Consider the following 22,600-nt stretch of genomic DNA (forward strand, 5'->3'; position numbering starts at 1 on the left):
CAACAACTCTGAAATCACTGAGGATAACCCCAGTGAAGAGGACATCCAGTTAGCCAGGATGGCCAAAAGATTGGCTTTGGAAAGACAGATCCTAGCCATAGAGAGGGAAAGACAAGAGATGGGCCTAGGACCCATCAATGGTGGCAGCAACATAAATAGGGTCAGAGATTCTCCTGACATGTTGAAAATCCCCAAAGGGATTGTAACTAAATATGAAGATGGTGATGACATCACCAAATGGTTCACAGCTTTTGAGAGGGCTTGTGTAACCAGAAAAGTGAACAGATCTCACTGGGGTGCTCTCCTTTGGGAAATGTTCACTGGAAAGTGTAGGGATAGACTCCTCACACTCTCTGGAAAAGATGCAGAATCTTATGACCTCATGAAGGGTACCCTGATTGAGGGCTTTGGATTCTCCACTGAGGAGTACAGGATTAGGTTCAGGGGGGCTCAAAAATCCTCGAGCCAGACCTGGGTTGACTTTGTTGACTACTCAGTGAAAACACTAGATGGTTGGACTCAAGGCAGTGGTGTAAATAATTATGATGGGCTGTACAATTTATTTGTGAAAGAACACCTGTTAAGTAATTGTTTCAATGATAAACTGCATCAGCATCTGGTAGACCTAGGACCAATTTCTCCCCAAGAATTGGGAAAGAAGGCGGACCATTGGGTCAAGACAAGGGTGTCCAAGACTTCAACAGGGGGTGACCAAAAGAAAGGGGTCACAAAGACTCCCCAGCAGAAGGGTGATGAGACAACCAAAACTAAAAATAGTAAAGAGTCTTCTACAGGCCCCCAAAAACCTGCACAGGAGGGTGGGCCCAGAGCCTCTTCACAAAACAATGGGTACAAGGGTAAAAACTTTGATCCCAAAAAGGCCTGGTGTCATAGCTGTAAACAGCATGGACACCAAACTGGAGACAAGGTCTGTCCCAAGAAAAGTTCCACTCCAAACTCCAATCCAGGTAACACTGGAATGGCTAGTCTCCAAGTGGGATCAACAGTGTGCCCAGAGCAAATCAGGGTCCACACTGAAGCTACTCTAGTCTCTGAGGGTGGGGTGGATTTAGCCACACTAGCTGCCTGGCCGCCTAACATGCAAAAATACAGGCAGCAGCTCTTTATTAATGGGACAAGTGTAGAGGGCCTGAGGGATACAGGTGCCAGTGTCACCATGGTGACAGAGAAACTGGTTTCCCCTGGCCAATACCTGACTGGAAAAACTTACACAGTCACCAACGCTGACAATCAGAGAAAAGTACATCCCATGGCAATGGTTACTTTAGAATGGGGAGGGGTCAATGGCCTGAAACAGGTGGTGGTCTCCTCAAATATCCCAGTGGACTGTCTGCTTGGAAATGACCTGGAGTCCTCAGCATGGGCTGAGGTAGAGCTAAAAACCCATGCAGCAATGCTGGGTATCCCTGAACTGGTGTGTGTGAAAACAAGAGCACAGTGCAAGGCACAGGGTGAAAAAGTAGAGCTGGAGTCTGGAAAAATGGCCCAGCCTACCAAGAGAACAGGAAAGTCAGTTGGGAAACCAACTGCAACACAGCAAAAGAAAGGGAACCTCTCTTCTCAGGAAGAAGTTCTGCCCTCTGAGGGAACTGAGCCTTTGGAGCTTGAACCTTATCAGGTTGAGCTCTTAGGCCCAGGGGGACCCTCAAGGGAGGAGCTGTGTAAGGGACAAGAAACCTGTCCCTCTCTTGAAGGCCTTAGGCAGCAAGCTGCTGAAGAGTCCAAAGGCAAGAAAAATGGAACACATAGGGTCTATTGGGAAGATGGGCTCCTGTACACTGAGGCCAGAGACCCCAAACCTGGTGCCACTAGGAGAGTGGTAGTGCCTCAGCTGTTCAGGGAGTTCATCCTAACATTGGCCCATGACATTCCCCTTGCTGGACATTTGGGACAAACCAAGACGTGGGAGAGGTTAGTCAACCACTTCTACTGGCCCAATATGTCCAACATGGTTAAGGAGTTTTGCCTCTCCTGCCCCACCTGTCAAGCCAGTGGTAAGACAGGTGGGCATCCAAAGGCCCCCCTCATTCCACTTCCAGTGGTGGGGGTGCCCTTTGAAAGAGTGGGTGTGGACATAGTTGGTCCACTAGAACCTCCCACAGCCTCAGGAAATATGTATATCCTGGTAGTAGTGGATCATGCTACCAGGTATCCTGAAGCTATTCCCCTTAGGTCGACTACTGCCCCTGCAGTAGCCAAGGCCCTCATTGGTATCTTTACCAGAGTGGGTTTCCCTAAGGAGGTGGTGTCTGACAGAGGTACCAACTTCATGTCAGCATACCTAAAGCACATGTGGAATGAGTGTGGAGTGACTTATAAATTCACTACACCTTACCATCCACAAACTAATGGCTTAGTTGAGAGATTCAACAAGACATTAAAGGGCATGATCATGGGGCTCCCAGAAAAACTCAAAAGGAGATGGGATGTCCTCCTGCCATGTCTGCTTTTCGCTTACAGGGAGGTACCACAGAAGGGAGTAGGGTTCTCACCCTTTGAACTTCTGTTTGGTCATCCTGTAAGGGGACCACTTGCCCTTGTTAAAGAAGGCTGGGAGAGACCTCTCCATGAGCCTAAACAGGACATAGTGGACTATGTACTTGGCCTTCGCTCTAGAATGGCAGAGTACATGGAAAAGGCAACCAAAAACCTTGAGGCCAGCCAACAACTCCAGAAGTTTTGGTATGACCAAAAGGCTGCACTGGTTGAGTTCCAACCAGGGCAGAAAGTCTGGGTTCTGGAGCCTGTGGCTCCCAGGGCACTCCAGGACAAATGGAGTGGCCCTTACCCAGTGCTAGAGAGGAAGAGTCAGGTCACCTACCTGGTGGACCTGGGCACAAGCAGGAGCCCCAAGAGGGTGATCCATGTGAACCGCCTTAAGCTCTTCCATGACAGGGCTGATGTGAATCTGTTAATGGTAACAGATGAGGATCAGGAGGCAGAGAGTGAACCTCTCCCTGATCTTCTGTCATCAGACCCAAAAGATGGCACAGTAGATGGAGTGATCTACTCAGACACCCTCTCTGGCCAACAGCAGGCTGATTGTAGGAGAGTCCTACAACAGTTTCCTGAGCTTTTCTCCCTAACCCCTGGTCAGACACACCTGTGTACCCATGATGTGGACACAGGAGACAGCATGCCTGTCAAGAACAAAATCTTCAGACAGTCTGACCATGTTAAGGAAAGCATCAAGATGGAAGTCCACAAGATGCTGGAATTGGGAGTGGTTGAGCGCTCTGACAGCCCCTGGGCTAGCCCAGTGGTCTTAGTCCCCAAACCTCACACCAAAGATGGAAAGAAAGAGATGAGGTTTTGTGTGGACTACAGAGGGCTCAACTCTGTCACCAAGACAGATGCCCATCCAATTCCAAGAGCTGATGAGCTCATTGACAAATTAGGTGCTGCCAAATTTCTAAGTACCTTTGACTTGACAGCAGGGTACTGGCAAATAAAAATGGCACCTGGAGCAAAAGAAAAGACAGCATTCTCCACACCTGATGGGCATTATCAGTTTACTGTTATGCCCTTTGGTTTAAAGAATGCCCCTGCCACCTTCCAAAGGTTGGTGAATCAAGTCCTTGCTGGCTTGGAGTCCTTTAGCACAGCTTATCTTGATGATATTGCTGTCTTTAGCTCCACCTGGCAGGATCACCTGGTCCACCTGAGGAAGGTTTTGAAGGCTCTGCAATCTGCAGGCCTCTCTATCAAGGCATCCAAATGCCAGATAGGGCAGGGAACTGTGGTTTATTTGGGACACCTTGTAGGTGGAGGCCAAGTTCAGCCACTCCAACCCAAGATCCAGACTATTCTGGACTGGGTAGCTCCAAAAACCCAGACTCAAGTCAGGGCATTCCTTGGCTTGACTGGGTACTACAGGAGGTTTGTGAAGGGATATGGATCCATTGTGACAGCCCTCACTGAGCTCACCTCCAAGAAAATGCCCAAGAAAGTGAACTGGACTGTGGACTGCCAACAGGCCTTTGACACCCTGAAACAAGCAATGTGCTCAGCACCAGTTCTCAAAGCTCCAGATTATTCTAAGCAGTTCATTGTGCAGACTGATGCCTCTGAACATGGGATAGGGGCAGTTTTGTCCCAAACAAATGATGATGGCCTTGACCAGCCTGTTGCTTTCATTAGCAGGAGGTTACTCCCCAGGGAGCAGCGTTGGAGTGCCATTGAGAGGGAGGCCTTTGCTGTGGTTTGGTCCCTGAAGAAGCTGAGACCATACCTCTTTGGGACTCACTTCCTAGTTCAAACCGACCACAGACCTCTCAAATGGCTGATGCAAATGAAAGGTGAAAATCCTAAACTGTTGAGGTGGTCCATCTCCCTACAGGGAATGGACTTTATAGTGGAACACAGACCTGGGACTGCCCATGCCAATGCAGATGGCCTTTCCAGGTTCTTCCACTTAGAAAATGAAGACTCTCTTGGGAAAGGTTAGTCTCATCCTCTTTCGTTTGGGGGGGGGTTGTGTAAGGAAATGCCTCCTTGGCATGGTTGCCCCCTGACTTTTTGCCTTTGCTGATGCTATGTTTACAATTGAAAGTGTGCTGAGGCCTGCTAACCAGGCCCCAGCACCAGTGTTCTTTCCCTAACCTGTACTTTTGTATCCACAATTGGCAGACCCTGGCATCCAGATAAGTCCCTTGTAACTGGTACTTCTAGTACCAAGGGCCCTGATGCCAAGGAAGGTCTCTAAGGGATGCAGCATGTCTTATGCCACCCTGGAGACCTCTCACTCAGCACAGACACACTGCTTGCCAGCTTGTGTGTGCTAGTGAGGACAAAACGAGTAAGTCGACATGGCACTCCCCTCAGGGTGCCATGCCAGCCTCTCACTGCCTATGCAGTATAGGTAAGACACCCCTCTAGCAGGCCTTACAGCCCTAAGGCAGGGTGCACTATACCATAGGTGAGGGTACCAGTGCATGAGCATGGTACCCCTACAGTGTCTAAACAAAACCTTAGACATTGTAAGTGCAGGGTAGCCATAAGAGTATATGGTCTGGGAGTCTGTCAAACACGAACTCCACAGCACCATAATGGCTACACTGAAAACTGGGAAGTTTGGTATCAAACTTCTCAGCACAATAAATGCACACTGATGCCAGTGTACATTTTATTGTAAAATACACCACAGAGGGCACCTTAGAGGTGCCCCCTGAAACTTAACCGACTATCTGTGTAGGCTGACTAGTTTTAGCAGCCTGCCACAAACCGAGACATGTTGCTGGCCCCATGGGGAGAGTGCCTTTGTCACTCTGAGGCCAGTAACAAAGCCTGCACTGGGTGGAGATGCTAACACCTCCCCCAGGCAGGAATTGTCACACCTGGCGGTGAGCCTCAAAGGCTCACCTCCTTTGTGCCAACCCAGCAGGACACTCCAGCTAGTGGAGTTGCCCGCCCCCTCCGGCCAGGCCCCACTTTTGGCGGCAAGGCCGGAGAAAATAATGAGAAAAACAAGGAGGAGTCACTGGCCAGTCAGGACAGCCCCTAAGGTGTCCTGAGCTGAGGTGACTCTGACTTTTAGAAATCCTCCATCTTGCAGATGGAGGATTCCCCCAATAGGGTTAGGATTGTGACCCCCTCCCCTTGGGAGGAGGCACAAAGAGGGTGTACCCACCCTCAGGGCTAGTAGCCATTGGCTACTAACCCCCCAGACCTAAACACGCCCTTAAATTTAGTATTTAAGGGCTACCCTGAACCCTAGAAAATTAGATTCCTGCAACTACAAGAAGAAGGACTGCCTAGCTGAAAAACCCCTGCAGAGGAAGACCAGAAGACGACAACTGCCTTGGCTCCAGAAACTCACCGGCCTGTCTCCTGCCTTCCAAAGATCCTGCTCCAGCGACGCCTTCCAAAGGGACCAGCGACCTCGACATCCTCTGAGGACTGCCCCTGCTTCGAAAAGACAAGAAACTCCCGAGGACAGCGGACCTGCTCCAAAGAAAAGCTGCAACTTTGTTTCCAGCAGCTTTAAAGAACCCTGCAAGCTCCCCGCAAAAGGCGTGAGACTTGCAACACTGCACCCGGCGACCCCGACTCGGTTGGTGGCGATCCAACACCTCAGGAGGGACCCCCGGACTACTCTAAGACTGTGAGTACAAAAACCTGTCCCCCCTGAGTCCCCACAGCGCCGCCTGCAGAGGGAATCCCGAGGCTTCCCCTGACCGCGACTCTTTGAAACCAAAGTCCCGACACCTGGGAGAGACCCTGCACCCGCAGCCCCCAGGACCTGAAGGACCGGACTTTCACTGGAGGAGTGACCCCCAGGAGTCCCTCTCCCTTGCCCAAGTGGAGGTTTCCCCGAGGAACCCCCCCCTTGCCTGCCTGCAGCGCTGAAGAGATCCCTAGATCTCCCATTGACTTCCATTACAAACCCGACGCTTGTTTCTACACTGCACCCGGCCGCCCCCGCGCTGCTGAGGGTGAAATTTCTGTGTGGGCTTGTGTCCCCCCCCGGTGCCCTACAAAACCCCCCTGGTCTGCCCTCCGAAGACGCGGGTACTTACCTGCAAGCAGACCGGAACCGGGGCACCCCCTTCTCTCCATTCTAGCCTATGTGTTTTGGGCACCACTTTGAACTCTGCACCTGACCGGCCCTGAGCTGCTGGTGTGGTGACTTTGGGGTTGCTCTGAACCCCCAACGGTGGGCTACCTTGGACCAAGAACTGAACCCTGTAAGTGTCTTACTTACCTGGTAAAACTAACAAATACTTACCTCCCCTAGGAACTGTGAAAATTGCACTAAGTGTCCACTTTTAAAACAGCTATTTGTGAATAACTTGAAAAGTATACATGCAATTTTGATGATTTGAAGTTCCTAAAGTACTTACCTGCAATACCTTTCGAATGAGATATTACATGTAGAATTTGAACCTGTGGTTCTTAAAATAAACTAAGAAAAGATATTTTTCTATATAAAAACCTATTGGCTGGATTTGTCTCTGAGTGTGTGTACCTCATTTATTGTCTATGTGTATGTACAACAAATGCTTAACACTACTCCTTGGATAAGCCTACTGCTCGACCACACTACCACAAAATAGAGCATTAGTATTATCTATTTTTACCACTATTTTACCTCTAAGGGGAACCCTTGGACTCTGTGCATGCTATTCCTTACTTTGAAATAGCACATACAGAGCCAACTTCCTACACAGACATAGCACTATCAGCGAATATAAGGTACAATGTGCAAAAAGTCTACAGAGCATTCCTAATGGAATATAATTGCATGCCCGTTATTGCAAGGAACTCAAAGGTTCATCCAGTGGAGAAACACAATTTTAAATGGTGCCCTGCCTAAAATAAAAAATAAAAATGACTAGCTATTTCATTCTTACCCAGCAATGCTAAAATTAAATCCAATGGATTAAACAACAAACCCAGAGAAGTGCCTGATGATTTTTGGAGGTTGTATCAAAGAGGCAACAAGATCTTTCTGCTGGTCGGCAATTACATGTGATCACCCCAGAAATGGTAAGAAATCCTCAGATGGGATGCTATTTGAAGGGTTTTTAGCCAAAGTGATATGGTACTCACTGTCGTTTCAGCTGCAAGAGGGACCGTTTCTCTGTCTCTCTGTGAAAATTCATGCTCTTCACCATGCTGGCTCTGAAGAGCTCAAAACCTCTGCAAAATATATCAGAGAGAAAGCACAAAAGCATCAGAATGGTGCCACCTATGAAGGGCACAATAATGTTGAATTAAATTCACTAATGCTTCCCTTCACTCACTATACAAGAGAAACATAGTTAAATACTATTCCTTTAAAAAATAAAACCATAACTATTTAACAAGGAACATCACCACTGAACAAAACTCTTGTGAAGGGTCATTACAAAATATAGTAAGTCAGTAGTCTTATAAGAATAAATTAACCATACCCTGTAACCACTAAAATAAATATTAAAGGTGATATTATCCATGTGTGCTAACCTTGGTGATTAATCCCTATTAATGCCTCTGGGGAAGGGCTCCTCTCAGAATACCTTTTGCTAATGGGACAAAATAAACTGGTAGCATTGGATGACCTGGACAGAAACAATAGGAATTCTGTACTGAATGTTTTTGAAAACGTTATTTTAAAGTCAGTGAATTGAGATTTTTAAAACCTACGATATAATCAGTTTCAGTCTCCTAGGTTTAACAGACAACTCTTTCACCCAGTGTAAAGAAAATCCATGTAGATAATTTTCACCAATATTAAATTTGAAACATTCTAGTTTGAATTTTTAGTATCACAGTGTTGACTGCAATACAAATATTCCCTCCAAGGATGCGATCGCATACAAATTTAATACTTTATATTGAAATAAAAATAAGAACAAAATTCCTCACTGGCATTAACTTTAAGTTTGAATTATACACTTTCTTTTGTCTAATTCACGTTTATATACTGCAAAATTCATAATGCAAAATTATTACTGCAGGCAAAAAAATTACGTTTATTTAAGGGGTCATACTCAAAATGTTTTTGTGAATACTTTTAAATTGGAAGTGCTAAAGATGTGGTGAGGACTGGCTGGTGGAAAACACCTTAGGACTAGTCAGGTCCACATATAGATTTACAACAGAAAAGAGCAAGTAAAAGGTAGTCATTTTTATCACATCTACATTTGCACACAGTGTACATCAGTTTTTGGTGAATGCATAGGTGGAGAAGAGTCTTATAATGACACATGGTTTAGACAGGCAGAGAAAGAAAACAAGTTACTTACCTGTAACTACAGTTATCCAGTATTGGTATCTTTCATATATTCACTTGCTTGAATCATCCCAGTCGTCGCAGTGGGAGTCCCACGTTATCTTAAAAAAGCAGTAAGTAAGAATATCCATAGGCTATAATGGTAGCAAACTCAAACATATAGCCTATCCATGTCCTTTTGTAAAAAAGAACCAAAAATGACTTATGACCAAATCAGGCGCCAGCACCCTCTAGAATATTCCCAAAAGAGGCTCATTCCCTCAGACTTTCTAGCACTAGGTTGAATAGTATGTATTGAAAAAGGAAGGTGACCCTCAAAGGGGAGGAGGGTGGGTCGCATGTGAATTTATGAAAGATTCCAATACTCGATAACCGTAGTTACAGGTAAGTAACCTTTCTTATCCAGTAGTGAATCTTTCATAAATTCACATGCTTGAATCTGAATTGCTAACAGTACTCACAATAACGGTTATGTCTGTAGTGGATGGTGGGTGCGAGCATTTTGCCCCACGACTGAATCGGTTCATTGTGTCGATTCCAAACAATAATGCTGCGCGAAAGAATGAGTAGTCTTCCATGTTGCAACTTGACATATCTTGTCTAAGGCGATGCCTTGAAACACAGCAGCCAATGTTGAAATTGCTCTTGTAGATTGTGCTTTAGGTCGGCTGGTTAGTGGTTTTTCAGCTTTTGTGTGACAAAACTGAATGGTGGATGCAATCCATTGGGCTGTTGTTGCTTTAGTAACTCCTGTACCCTGACGACCTTGCCGTAACAGACCAGAAGTTGGTCTGTCTTGCAGAGTTATTTACTACGCTGAAGGTAAAACTTCAAACATCGTTTGATTTCCAGTGTGCAGAGAGTTTTTTTTGACACAGTTGATGGATTCGGGAAGAAAGTTGTCAGTATCACTGGTTTGTTTAGGTGAAAAGTTGAAGGCACTTTAGGAATGTATTTTGGATTTGTTGTGAGAAGAACAAAGTCGTCTGAGAAAGTGAGGAATGTTTACTTGAGGGTAAAGGCTTGTATATCACTGACTCTCCTAGTGGATGTAAGTGCAAGGAGGGTTGCCACTTTCCATGTGAGATACTTCAGATCCGCTCTGTGTATGGGCTCAAACGAAGCTTTCATTAAATGCAAAAGGACAATGTTTAGATGCCATTGAGGAGGAGATGGTCGCACCGAAGGAAAAGTGAGAAACAGACCTTTCATAAATTGTTTTATGAGCCTGGATGACCCAAGGGATGGTGCATTTGCAGAGCGTATTTATGAGGATATAGCTGCCTGGTGGAACTTAACTGAGGCATGTCTGAGCCCAGGTTTGGATAGAACAAGGAGGTATGATATAATTTTCTCTGGTAGAAACTTCAAAGGATGTATATTGTTTTGTTGGTACCAGATACAAAACCTTTGCCACTTGAGCCTGTAAGCCTTGTTTGTACTGTCCGCTCTCACTCTGGACAGAATTACTTTTCATTCTTCGTCAATGTTCATACCCTGGAATTCATGGAACTCAGGAGCCATGCGTGCAATTGGAGAGAGGCTGTTTCTGGATGAAATATCTGACCTTGTCTCTTCGTTAGAAGGTTGTGCTTGTTGGGAAGTTGTAAGGGATTGGCCACCAACAGGAGAATGAGCTCTGTGTACCAATACTGTCTGGGCCACTTGGGTGCTATGAGTATGAGCCTGCAACCCACTGATTTCATCTTCTTGAGATGTCTGGGGATCAATGGGAAGGGGGGGGGGAAGCGTATGCAAAGATCCTGGACATTCGCATCGAAAGAGCATTCTCCCATGACCCCGATAGTGGGTATCGACTGACATCAAATTGCCATTTGGTGTTCTCATTGGTTGCAAAGAGATCTAAGGTTGGCCGTCCCCAGCATTGAAAGATATTGTCCAGTTGCTTCTGATTGAGCTCCCATTCATGGCAACTGTCGTCCATCCTGCTGTGAGAGTCTGCCAGGGTGTTGTTGAACCCCAGAACGTGTTCCGCTCTCACAGAAATGTTGTGGACAGTGAGCTATTCCCATCGAGCTTGTGCTTCTCTTGAGAGGGACAGAGATCGTGTTCCACCCTGTTTGTTGACGAAGTACATGCTTGCTGTGTTATCGGAATGGATCAACACTGAGGATCCTGAAATCCAAGGGAGGAACGCTTTCAGACTTTGAGATATCGCCTTTAATTCTAATAGATTTATGTGCATTTTCTTGTGAGAGTTGGACCCTTTCCCCTGAATGCACGCCTTGCAAATGACCTCCTTAGCCTTCCAGAGAAGCGTCCGTTGTTATTATGAAATCTGGCATTGGAGTTAGGATGCTCAATCCTTGAGAGATGTGGCTGTTTTGGGTCCACCATCACAGGGTTTCCACCATCTTTGTTGTGATATTGATTAAATCTTCAAAGATTTTTTGAGACTGAATCCATTGCAGTTGCAATTCCTCTTGTAATGTTCTCATGACTTTTCCAGATCGCGGAGGCCATATTGGACACTTTTTGTTATATTTCCATTGAACGATAAGCCTTGTTCTTGTCTGTGTCAAGTTCTGTACCCAAAAAGACCATCTTGCGTGTTGGACGAGTAGATGATTTTCAGTGGTTTACTGTCAGACCTAAATTGTGAAATAATGCTAGGCAGGCGTTGGTGGCTTTGGAGGCCTGCTGTGGGGTTGGTGCCCTTATTAGCCAATTGTCTAAATATGGGAAAATTTGAAAGCATTTGTTGCGGAGAGTAGCTGCCACAGGCACGAGAAACTTTGAGAAGATTCTTGGCGCTGACTTTAGTCCAAACGGAAGAACGTTAAATTGATAATGGGCACCGGCTACAGTGAAGCAGAGGTATCCAACGATGTCATGTAATCTCCGCTGTTGAGCAGGTGAAGGATATCCAACAGGGTGATCATACGGAAGGATTGTTTCCTCAGAAATGTTTAGTTGTCTGAGGTCTAGGATCGGTCTCCATTCCCCTGACTTTTTTCTTATGAGAAAAAACAGAATAAAAATATAGGCCTCTCTGGCGAACAGGGGCCTCTTCTATCGCACCTTTGGAGAGCATTTGAAATACTTCTAGCTTTAAGCAGGTGAAGATGAAGTGAATGCAATCTCCCAGGAGGAAGGTTTGGTGGTTTCTGTACAAATTCTAGCGTATGACCTTGAGCCATTATATCCAGCACCCATTTGTCGGATGTTATTCTTTCCCAAAACTGTTGATAATTTGAGATGTTTGCCCCCTTTGGATTGGATTGTGGAAAGCACAGAATTGCAGCCAGCACCCGAGGAGGATCATTGTTTACCGATTTGATCCCGGGTTTGTGAGGTCTGTTTTTGTCTTCTATCTTGCCTGATGTAGGCTGCTGTAGATGGCTGTTGATAAGACTGTTGGTAAGCTGGTCTGTACTGTGACTGTTAGTATTGTCGATGGTAGGTGCCTCAAAATGACGAGAAACCTCTACCTCTGGCTCCCCGAAAGGGCTGCTTCTTATACTGTAAAGTACCCAGAGAACGAGCAGTCTCTGTATCCGTCTTGATGGCTAGTAATCGTCATCTATGCGTTTCCCAAACAGGGTTTCACCATCAAAGGCCATGTCTAGTATTCTGGATTGTACTTCGGGCCTGAAAGATGTCGCCTTTAACCATCCTTGGCAGTGCAACACCGCTGCTCTCGATAACTATCGGAAACCTGTGGAAGCTGTGTCCATGGCACAGTCGGTTATTTCTGCTGATGTGCACTCCCCTTCCTGTAATATCTTTCGGGCCTCTGGTTGTTTGTCTTCTGGGATGAGATCGATACAAGCAATTACTTCAGACCACATTTGACGGTCATAGCGACGTCAATTATCCAGGGTGTTGGCAGCACGCACAGTAATGGCAGCCATGGATGAAAACCTCTTGCCTACATTGTCCAGACCTCTGCCTTCCTTGTCTGGCGGGTAGCCTGAGATGACAGAATATGGTTTTGGGCGCCCTGTTAAACAGGTTGGAGAGTCGTCTATGGCCTTATACTTTTTATCCAGTTTAGGTGGTACTGACGTGACTGTGGCTGGATTTTTCATAATTTTTTTACCTTCACTCCAGATAAAGTCTATGATGGGGATTGCCCACACTGATTTTCTTGCTTGTTCTTTAAAATCATGGAGGAAACATTCTGAATGAGAAACAGATGTTGGTAAATGGAAACGAGTGGCGCCTCTATCTATTAGATTATGGAAACCTCCTACATCCTCCGGAGGAGAATCTGATGGATGAAGAGGTGGCAGTGATGGTGGCTAAATAGTCATCCCATTCATCGTTAGGATGTTGAGGAGTAAGAATTTCTCCTTCTTCCCTTTCATATTCCAAAGAGGAGAAGTCCTCCCTGGGGGGAGCAGCTATTGTTGACTCAGGTGTGAACCTGGGAGTTGCCAGAGGTGGAGGCATATTCCTTGGTGTAGCCTGGGTGGAAGGTTGTTGCGGCTGCTCCTCAGCTGTAGTTGGAAATCTCCTTTTATAGTCTTGGAGCATGGCCTGCAAGTTCTGAATAAAGGAAGCCGGCATTTGTACTGTCTCTCTCTGCTGATGCAATGGCTCATAATAACACCTTTGATGCGGATAGTAAGATTGTTTGCATTAAACATCATCCTCTTGATATTTTACATGCAACTGTGATGGGCTGTGTGCATCCACAAAAGGCCCTTCGTCTTCCGACTCTTCCCAGTCCAGCAGGTGGCTAGGCAATAATGATGTTAATTTACTAGGGGCTGTATCTCTGGGATGTAAGGCAGATCTTGAAGTTGTTGTGATCTTGACTGTTACTTGATCGTCAAGTGATCTATCAGGAATGGGGACCACATTCTCTTGCATGGTAGGGACGAGTGCTGCCGTTGTTGATGGTATTGTTGACAATGGTGGTGTTGTTAAAGGCATCAATGACTATGGTCTCATCGGTGGGGCTATCGTCGATGGTGCTGTCGTTAACTGTCCCATCGATGGTCTCATCTACGGTGTCGTCGACTGTCTTTGTCGATTGAATTGTTTCCGTCGACGATGCCCTCATCGACGAGGCCCTCACCGACGAAGGCTTTTTTGAGGTTTTCTTCATTGACGATTGAGTTGTTGGTGGTGGAGGCAATTTCGCCAACGGCTCCATCAATGGATGTTTCTTTTCACTCACCCGAATTGATGAGATAGCAGCGTTCAGAACCAACGTTGATGTTGTCATAGTCAACAAGGGTCTTGTTAATGAGACGGTGGCGATGGTAACTGTGGTGGTGGTCATCATTGTCGACTTCCATTTAAGTGGTACCTTTTTTTTTTTTTGGATGGCTCTGAGGAAGGAGAATGTTGACAGAGCTCCTTCTTGCGACGTGGAGAAGATGGCTGGGAGGAGGCTGACCCTGATAAGGTTTTGGAAGAGTCTTTTTGTTGTGTTTTGTGGTGTTTCTCGCCTTCCTCAGCCTGCCCCAGGTCAAAAGATCTAGAACTTTTATGAGGCCTTGACTCTAAGTCACTCTCCTCACCTGAAGTACAGGATTTTGCCTGTAACCATATTAGAAGTCTACCTTCTCTTAGAGTTTTAGCAGAGGTGCAGCATATTTTGCAGTCTTTCACCTGATGCTTGGGATGCAGGCAGTTCAGACACTCCTTACGTGGATCATCCACATGGAGCCTTTTCTTGCCACAGGTCTTACAAGGGCGGAAAAGGTCCTTCTTGAAAGTATCAGACATTTTTCAAGATAGAAAGCTGTTCTGACAGGAAAAAAAAATGAGCAGAGCTCAGGGAGACTCTCTTCACACAACATGCGGTAAAAAATCTGAGGGAATGACACTCTTTTGCGAATATTCTAGAGGGCGCTGGCGCCAGATTGATCATAAGGCAAGTTTTTTTTTTTTTTTTTTACAAAAGGAGATGGATAGGCTATATGTTTGAGTTTGCTGGCATTATAGCCAATGGATATTCTTACTTACTGCTTTTTTAAGGTACCGTGGGACTTGCACTTCGACGACGGGGATGAATCAAGCATGTGAATTTATGAAATATCTAATACTGGATAAGCTGACTGGATGCCAAAGAGTGTGGAATGATAGATGAAGTATGGCAATGCTGGTGAGCAGACTGGATCATGGGTAGAAAATATTGTGTACAATGTTATGTTGATGCAGAACACGCTGTTATCATATGGGCTCTAGGTGCTGGCCTTCTTTTATAGGTTAAATATTAGGGCGAATTTTCCATAAAGAGCTGTCACAAAAATGCCTGCCTACAGAGTCAGGTTTTACAACGTCCTATAGAGACTCTATGGGATCCAGATAGGTTGCAAAAGTATTCCATAACTTAGTGAAGAACACAACCACCATCTTTAAATTTGTGGAATCAATTAATTGGTCCCTGGGGAGTGCAAACCTCGTTTAGGCCAGTAGAATTCTAAGTGCATTAAAAATGCCCTTACATGCTAGGCACATTGTCTTAAAATTGATCCTTTTTCTAATCAAGGATCAGTGAAGATTTTGTGATAAGGGACTTGCTTGGGCAAGGTGTGGGGTGGCCTTCACCAATCTCACTTTTTTGTAGCGGATCACGAAGACCATGTTGTAAGTTAGCCCCAGGTGCAGTTTGTTTACGCAGTCTAATTGTGAGCCAGTAAAGGTGCATAGTGCCATATGTTTTGTCTTCTAGGGAAAGATAAGGAATAATCTTTCTAGGAACCTTTATGTGGTATGATCATAAAGAAACTGCTGCTGATATTTGAGCATCTAGTGATGGCTGGTAGTCAAACTTGGCTCTGGGGCTCTTCACATAGTTGACCGGAATAGTATCTAATTTGCTGGGCCAGTAAGAATCAAACCAGGTGTCACTGTGACCACTGACTATTAATACTTCATTCTTGTCAGTATTTAGTGTAGGGATGCTCTCCACTTATTGTATTGCCAAATAAAGCACATTGTTTTCTGGAATTCACTAAGTGGGGCAGGATTGTGATCAAGGCAAGTAAAAACAGAGTACTGTGATCGTATATATAAGCTTTCATGCTACGGTTAACTAAACACTTTGCTAATGGCCAGGGTATATGTTAAGTGGGGGAAGAGGAATGATTTAAAGACGTCTAATCTTACTGCCTCATACCAATCATAAAGGAAGGATTTAATCCACCTGTCCATAAATACTAGTAATGTCTAATGCCTTGACACAGTCTAATAGGATGGAATGGTCAACCGTATTGAGGCAACAGAAAGATCAAACAAGAGAAAGGCATTCAGTTGACCATAATCCAGCTGAGTCTTAGATCATCTAATACAGACAGCAGCACTAACAAAGTACTGTGGGCTGGACAAAACAAGATTGTAAGTCAGCAACTAATTTGTTAGTTTTCAAAAAGATATAGTTGTTTTGCTAGCTGTCCTTCCAGAACCTTAGCAGCAAGTGCGAGGAGTGATATGGGTTGATTTTTTTTTAGAATCTGGGATACATTCCCACTACACACACACAAGCAGCTGTTCTGTTTACATCGAGACAGCAAGGCCTAGCAAGTCACAATTCAGGAATCTAGTTAGACATTGACCTTGTCTTTTTTTTCAAATCATTGTGCTTAAAGAAGCCTTCTCCTTCCTGTGCTCCAATCAGCAGGAAGAATTTAAAGAATACGTTTCCTCTCGCACTTAATCTGTGGCAACGTTATATATATATATATATATATATATATATATATATATATATATATGGAAAATGTCACTTACCCAGTGTACATCTGTTCGTGGCATTAGTCGCTGCAGATTCACATGCTGTGCACATCCCGCCATCTGGTGTTGGGCTCGGAGTGTTACAAGTTGTTTTTCTTCGAAGAAGTCTTTTTCGAGTCACGAGACCGAGGGACTCCTCCCATTTCGACTCCATTGCGCATGGGCGTCGACTCCATCTTAGATTGTTTTCCCCGCAGAGGGTGAGGTAGGAGTTGTGTATGCTAGTAATAGTGCCCATGCAATGGAGTGAATGCGTATGTACATAATGAAGTTTCAAGTAATATATTTACAAATGTACAAATGTTTAAGATCTACTTCTAAACGGCTACAGGCTCCCGGGGAGGCGGGTGGGCGCATGTGAATCTGCAGCGACTAATGCCACGAACAGATGTACACTGGGTAAGTGACATTTTCCGTTCGATGGCATGTGTAGCTGCAGATACACATGCTGTGCATAGACTAGTAAGCAGTTATCTCCCCAAAAGCGGTGGTTCAGCCTGTAGGAGTTGAAGTAGTTTGAAATAATGTTCTTAGTACAGCTTGACCTACTGTTGCTTGTTGTGCAGTTAACACATCTACACAGTAGTGCTTGGTAAATGTATGAGGCGTAGACCATGTTGCTGCCTTACATATTTCGTTCATTGGAATATTTCCTAGAAAGGCCATGGTAGCACCCTTCTTTCTGGTTGAGTGTGCCTTTGGTGTAATAGGCAGTTCTCTTTTAGCTTTAAGATAGCAGGTTTGAATGCACTTAACTATCCATCTAGCAATGCCTTGTTTTGAAATTGGATTTCCTGTATGAGGTTTTTGAAAGGCGATAAATTGTTGTTTTGTCTTTCAAATTAGTTTTGTTCTGTCAATGTAGTACATTAGTGCTCTTTTGATGTCTAATGTATGTAGTGCTCTTTCAGCTACAGAATCTGGCTGTGGGAAGAACACTGGTAACTCTACCGTTTGATTCAAGTGGAACGGTGAGATTACTTTTGGTAAAAATTTAGGATTGGTCCGTAGAACAACTTTATTCTTGTGTATTTGAATAAATGGTTCTTGAATGGTAAATGCTTGAATTTCACTCACTCTTCTTAGAGATGTGATGGCAATTAAAAATGCTACTTTCCACGTTAAGTATTGCATTTCACAAGAGTGCATGGGCTCAAAAGGTGGACCCATGAGTCGTGTTAAGACAATGTTGAGGTCCCATGAAGGAACTGGTGGTGTTCTTGGTGGTATAATTCTCTTTAGGCCTTCCATAAACGCTTTTATGACTGGTATCCTAAACAATGAAGTTGAGTGCGTAATTTGCAGGTAAGCTGAAATTGCCGTAAGATGTATTTTAATGGAAGAGAAAGCTAGTTTAGATTTTTGAAAATGTAGTAAGTATCCTACTATTTCTTTTGCAGATGCGTGTAAAGGTTGAATTTGATTATTATGGCAGTAATAAACAAATCTTTTCCACTTATTTGCATAGCAGTGTCTAGTGGTAGGTTTTCTAGCTTGTTTTATGACCTCCATACATTCCTGTGTGAGGTCTAAGTGCCCGAATTCTAGGATTTCAGGAGCCAAATTGCTAGATTCAGCGATGCTGGATTTGGATGTCTGATCTGTTGTTTGTGTTGTGTTAACAGATCTGGTCTGTTTGTCAGTTTGACATGAGGTACTACTGATAGGTCTAGTAGTGTTGTGTACCAAGGTTGCCTTGCCCATGTTGGTGCTATTAGTATGAGTTTGAGTTTGTTTTGACTCAACTTGTTTACTAGATATGGAAGAAGTGGGAGAGGGGGAAAAGCATACGCAAATATCCCTGACCAGTTCATCCATAGTGCATTGCCCTGAGACTGATGTTGTGGGTACCTGGATGCGAAGTTTTGGCATTTTGAGTTTTCTTTTGTTGCAAATAGATCTATTTGTGGCGTTCCCCACATTCTGAAGTAAGTGTTTAGTATTTGGGGGTGAATTTCCCATTCGTGGATCTGTTGGTGATCCCGAGAGAGATTGTCTGCTAACTGATTCTGAATCCCTGGAATAAATTGTGCTATTAGGCGAATGTGGTTGTGAATCGCCCAATGCCATATTTTTTGTGTTAGGAGACACAACTGTGTCGAGTGTGTTCCTCCCTGTTTGTTTAGGTAATACATTGTTGTCATGTTGTCTGTTTTGACAAGAGTGTATTTGTAAGTTATTATGGGTTGAAATGCTTTGAGCGCTAGAAACACAGCTAACAGTTCTAAGTGGTTTATATGAAACTGTCTTTGCTGAATGTCCCATTGTCCTTGGATGCTGTGCTGATTGAGGTGTGCTCCCCACCCTGTCATGGATGCATCTGTCGTTATTACATATTGTGGCACTGGGTCTTGAAAAGGCCGCCCTTGGTTTAAATTTATACCGTTCCACCATTGAAGCGAGATGTATGTTTGGCGGTCTATCAACACCAGATCTAGAAGTTGACCCTGTGCCTGTGACCACTGTGATGCTAGGCACTGTTGTAAGGGTCGCATGTGCAACCTTGCGTTTGGGACAATGGCTATGCATGAGGACATCATGCCTAGGAGTTTCATTACTAATTTGACCTGTATCTTTTGGTTTGGACAAATGGCTTGTATTACATTGTGGAATGTTTGGACTCTTTGTGGACTTGGAGTGGCAATTCCTTTTACTGTGTTGATTGTTGCTCCTAGGTATTGCTGTGTTTGACACGGCAGAAGGTGTGACTTTGAGTAATTGATTGAGAAACCTAGTTTGTGTAGGGTTTCTATGACATAATTTGTGTGTTGTGAACACTGTATTTGCGTGTTGGTTTTGATTAACCAATCGTTTAGGTACGGGAACACATGTATTTGCTGCCTTCTGATATGTGCAGCTACTACTGCTAGACATTTTGTAAAAACTCTTGGCGCAGTCGTTATTCCGAATGGCAACACTTTGAATTGGTAATGTATCCCTTGGAATACAAACCTTAGATACTTTCTGTGTGAAGTATGTATTGGTATATGGAAATATGCATCCTTTAGATCCAGTGTTGTCATGTAGTCTTGTTGTTTGAGCAGTGGGATTACTTCTTGTAATGTAACCATGTGAAAGTGGTCTGACTTGATGTATGTATTTAATATTCTGAGATCTAGTATAGGTCTTAGAGTTTTGTCTTTCTTGGGTATCAGAAAGTACAGTGAGTAAACTCCTGTGTTTAGTTCCTGTTTTGGTACTAATTCTATTGCCTCTTTTTGGAGCAATGCTTGAACTTCTAATCCTAGAAGATTTATATGTTGTTTTGACATACTGTTTGTTTTCGGTGGGACTGTTGGAGGGAATTCGCGAAATTCTATGCAATAACCATGCTGGATAATTGCTAGTACCCAAGTATCTGTTGTTATCTCCTCCCAATGTTTGTAAAATTGGCTTAGTCTTCCCCCCACAGGTGTTATGTGATGGGGATGTGTGACTTGTAAGTCACTGCTTATTTTGAGGACTTTTGGGGCTTTGGAATTTTCCTCTATTTTTTGGGAATTGTCCCCCTCCATATTGCCCCCGAAAACTTCCCCGCTGATATTGGCTTTGGTAAGTGGGCCTTGTTTGTGATGTTGTGGTTTCTGTAGGTTGTCCTCGAAACCCTCCCCTAAAAGGTGTTTTGCGAAATGTGCCTCTGCTCTTCGGGGAGTAGAGTGCGCCCATGGCTTTTGCTGTATCAGTGTCTTTTTTGAGTTTATCAATAGCAGTGTCGACTTCCGGCCCAAACAACTGCTGTTCATTAAATGGCATATTTAGCACGGCTTGTTGAATTTCCGGCTTGAAACCGGACGTGCGCAGCCATGCATGCCTTCTTATTGTTATTGCAGTATTTACTGTCCTTGCAGCCGTATCTGCTGCATCCATTGAAGACCGTATCTGATTATTAGAGATACTTTGTCCTTCTTCCACCACTTGTTGTGCTCTTTTTTGGAACTCCTTGGGTAAGTGTTCTATCAAATGTTGCATCTCATCCCAGTGAGCTCTATCATATCTTGCCAAAAGTGCTTGTGAATTGGCAATGCGCCATTGGTTTGCTGCTTGTGCTGCAACCCTTTTGCCCGCAGCATCAAATTTGCGACTCTCTTTGTCTGGAGGTGGTGCGTCCCCCGAGGTATGAGAGTTTGCTCTCTTACGAGCTGCCCGACAACTATTGAGTCTGGTGTTAACTGGGTTGTAATATAAACAGGATCTGTTGGCGGTGGCTTGTACTTTTTCTCCACCCTTGGAGTTATGGCTCGGCCTTTAACAGGATCCTGAAAGATTTTTTTGAATGTTTTAGGCTTCCTGGGAGCATAGGTAGTCTTTGGTATTGGCTATGAGTGGAGGATAGCGTCTTAAACAAAAAGTCATCCTCAATTGGATCGGAATGCAAGGTGACGTTATGGAAAGCAGCTGCCCTTTCACCTGTGTGTAAGATGTACTGTCCTCAGGAGGGGACGGCCTGGCAGGGTACGAGTCTGGGCTGTTGTCCGATACTGGAGCATCGTAAAGGTCCCATGCATCGGGATCATCTTGACTCATTGTAGTATGAGTCGGGGTGTGCATCAGTGGAGGAGTTGCTACTGGTGATGTGTGCACTGATGGTGGTGGAGACGGTGGTGGAGTTGTTCTCTTTGCCACCTTTGCCTGTGGCTCCTTGTCCTTTTTTTTAAAGGCAAGTTTTCTTTTTATTTTAATTGGGGGAAGAGTGGTTATCCTCCCTGTGTCTTGATGAATGTGGAGCCTCCTTTGAGTATAGTCTGGCTCTACAGCTTGAAGTTCCTCTCCAAATCTATGTTTTTGCATTTGGGAGGACAATCCTTGTTCCTCTGTATAGGAACCTGTTTTTGGCTCCGAGGCTGGATGTTTCGGAACCGAAACTTTTTCGGACGTCTTTTTAGGCTCCGAAGAAACCTTTGTAATTTTCGGCGTGGAGGTTTCTCGGTGCCGAATTTGTTCGGTGCCGCTGTCACGGTGCCGAAATTTCTCGGAGCCGATGTCTCGGGTCTGAGATTGCTGTGTGGCGGTATCTCGACCGGAGTCGGATGACTTCGACACCAGCATGCCCTTTTTCGGTGCCTTGGCTCGGTCACCTATTTTTTGGGTTAAGCCATGGCCTGTTGGCGGTGGCGTCCCCTGGGCTTTTGTTGACTTCTCGTGAGTCTTATGTTTCGACGTCTTACTCACGGTTTTCGGCATTTCTTCGGCCTCGAGCTCTTCCGAGTCCGACTCTTGGATAGAGAAAGCTTCCTCTTCTTCCTCGAAAAGCTCTTGTCCTGTCGGCGTCGACGCCATCTGCAATCTTCTGGCTCTTCGGTCTCTTCGTCTTTCTGGACCGAAACGCTCGACAGGCCTCACAAGTATCTTCCTTGTGCTCTGGGGACAAGCACAAGTTACAGACCAAATGCTGATCCGTATACGGATACTTGTTATGGCATTTTGGACAGAAGCGGAACGGGGTCCGTTCCATCAGCCTTGAAGTCGCACGTGGCCGGGCCGACCAGGCCCCGACGGGGGATCGAAAAAACCCCGAAGGGCCACCGGAGCTCTTCAAAATTCGGTGTTGATCTGTTGTAACTAACCCGATACCGAACGCAAACAATACCGACGTTTTTTCCAAGATTCTAACTAACTTTCCGTCCCGAAACACGGAGCGAAAAGGAACACGTCCGAACCCGATGGCGGAAAAAAACCAATCTAAGATGGAGTCGACGCCCATGAGCAATGGAGTCGAAATGGGAGGAGTCCCTCGGTCTCGTGACTCGAAAAAGACTTCTTCGAAGAAAAACAACTTGTAAAACTCCGAGCCCAACACCAGATGGCGGGATGTGCCCAGCATGTGTATCTGCAGCTACACATGCCATCGAACATATATATATATATATATATTTATATATAGGAGCCCTTAAAAGGTCCTAGGGAAATACACTTTATACAAACAAAAACAAAAAATCACAAAATATGAATCTACAAAAGATGGATCAAGTCACACCTTCTATGAAAACACCCATGTCTCACAGTACAACAAATAATTAAATTCAAAATTCTCTACACTAATTTCAAACTTCACAGTGGTTTGAAAGGTTGCTGACATTATATACATTCTCTTGGACCCAGAACTATTCGATCCATCTGTTAGAAGAAATGCAACAAAACACACTGGTGATA

At 44.8% G+C, this 22,600-nt stretch overlaps 1 protein-coding gene across 4 annotated transcripts in view; it reads right to left on the reverse strand.

The window, feature by feature from the left end:
- PIEZO1 (piezo type mechanosensitive ion channel component 1 (Er blood group)) overlaps positions 1–22,600 on the reverse strand; it is a 742,509-nt gene that overhangs the window by 172,891 nt on the left and 547,018 nt on the right. For all 4 annotated transcript variants that reach the window (XM_069215849.1, XM_069215848.1, XM_069215845.1 and 1 more), the window contains one exon: positions 7,573–7,662. In XM_069215849.1, the coding sequence (XP_069071950.1) occupies positions 7,573–7,662 (90 nt within the window). The remainder of the gene's footprint in view (positions 1–7,572; positions 7,663–22,600) is intronic.

The sequence above is a fragment of the Pleurodeles waltl genome, chromosome 12 (assembly GCF_031143425.1).
Source record: "Pleurodeles waltl isolate 20211129_DDA chromosome 12, aPleWal1.hap1.20221129, whole genome shotgun sequence".
NCBI lineage: Eukaryota > Metazoa > Chordata > Amphibia > Caudata > Salamandridae > Pleurodeles > Pleurodeles waltl.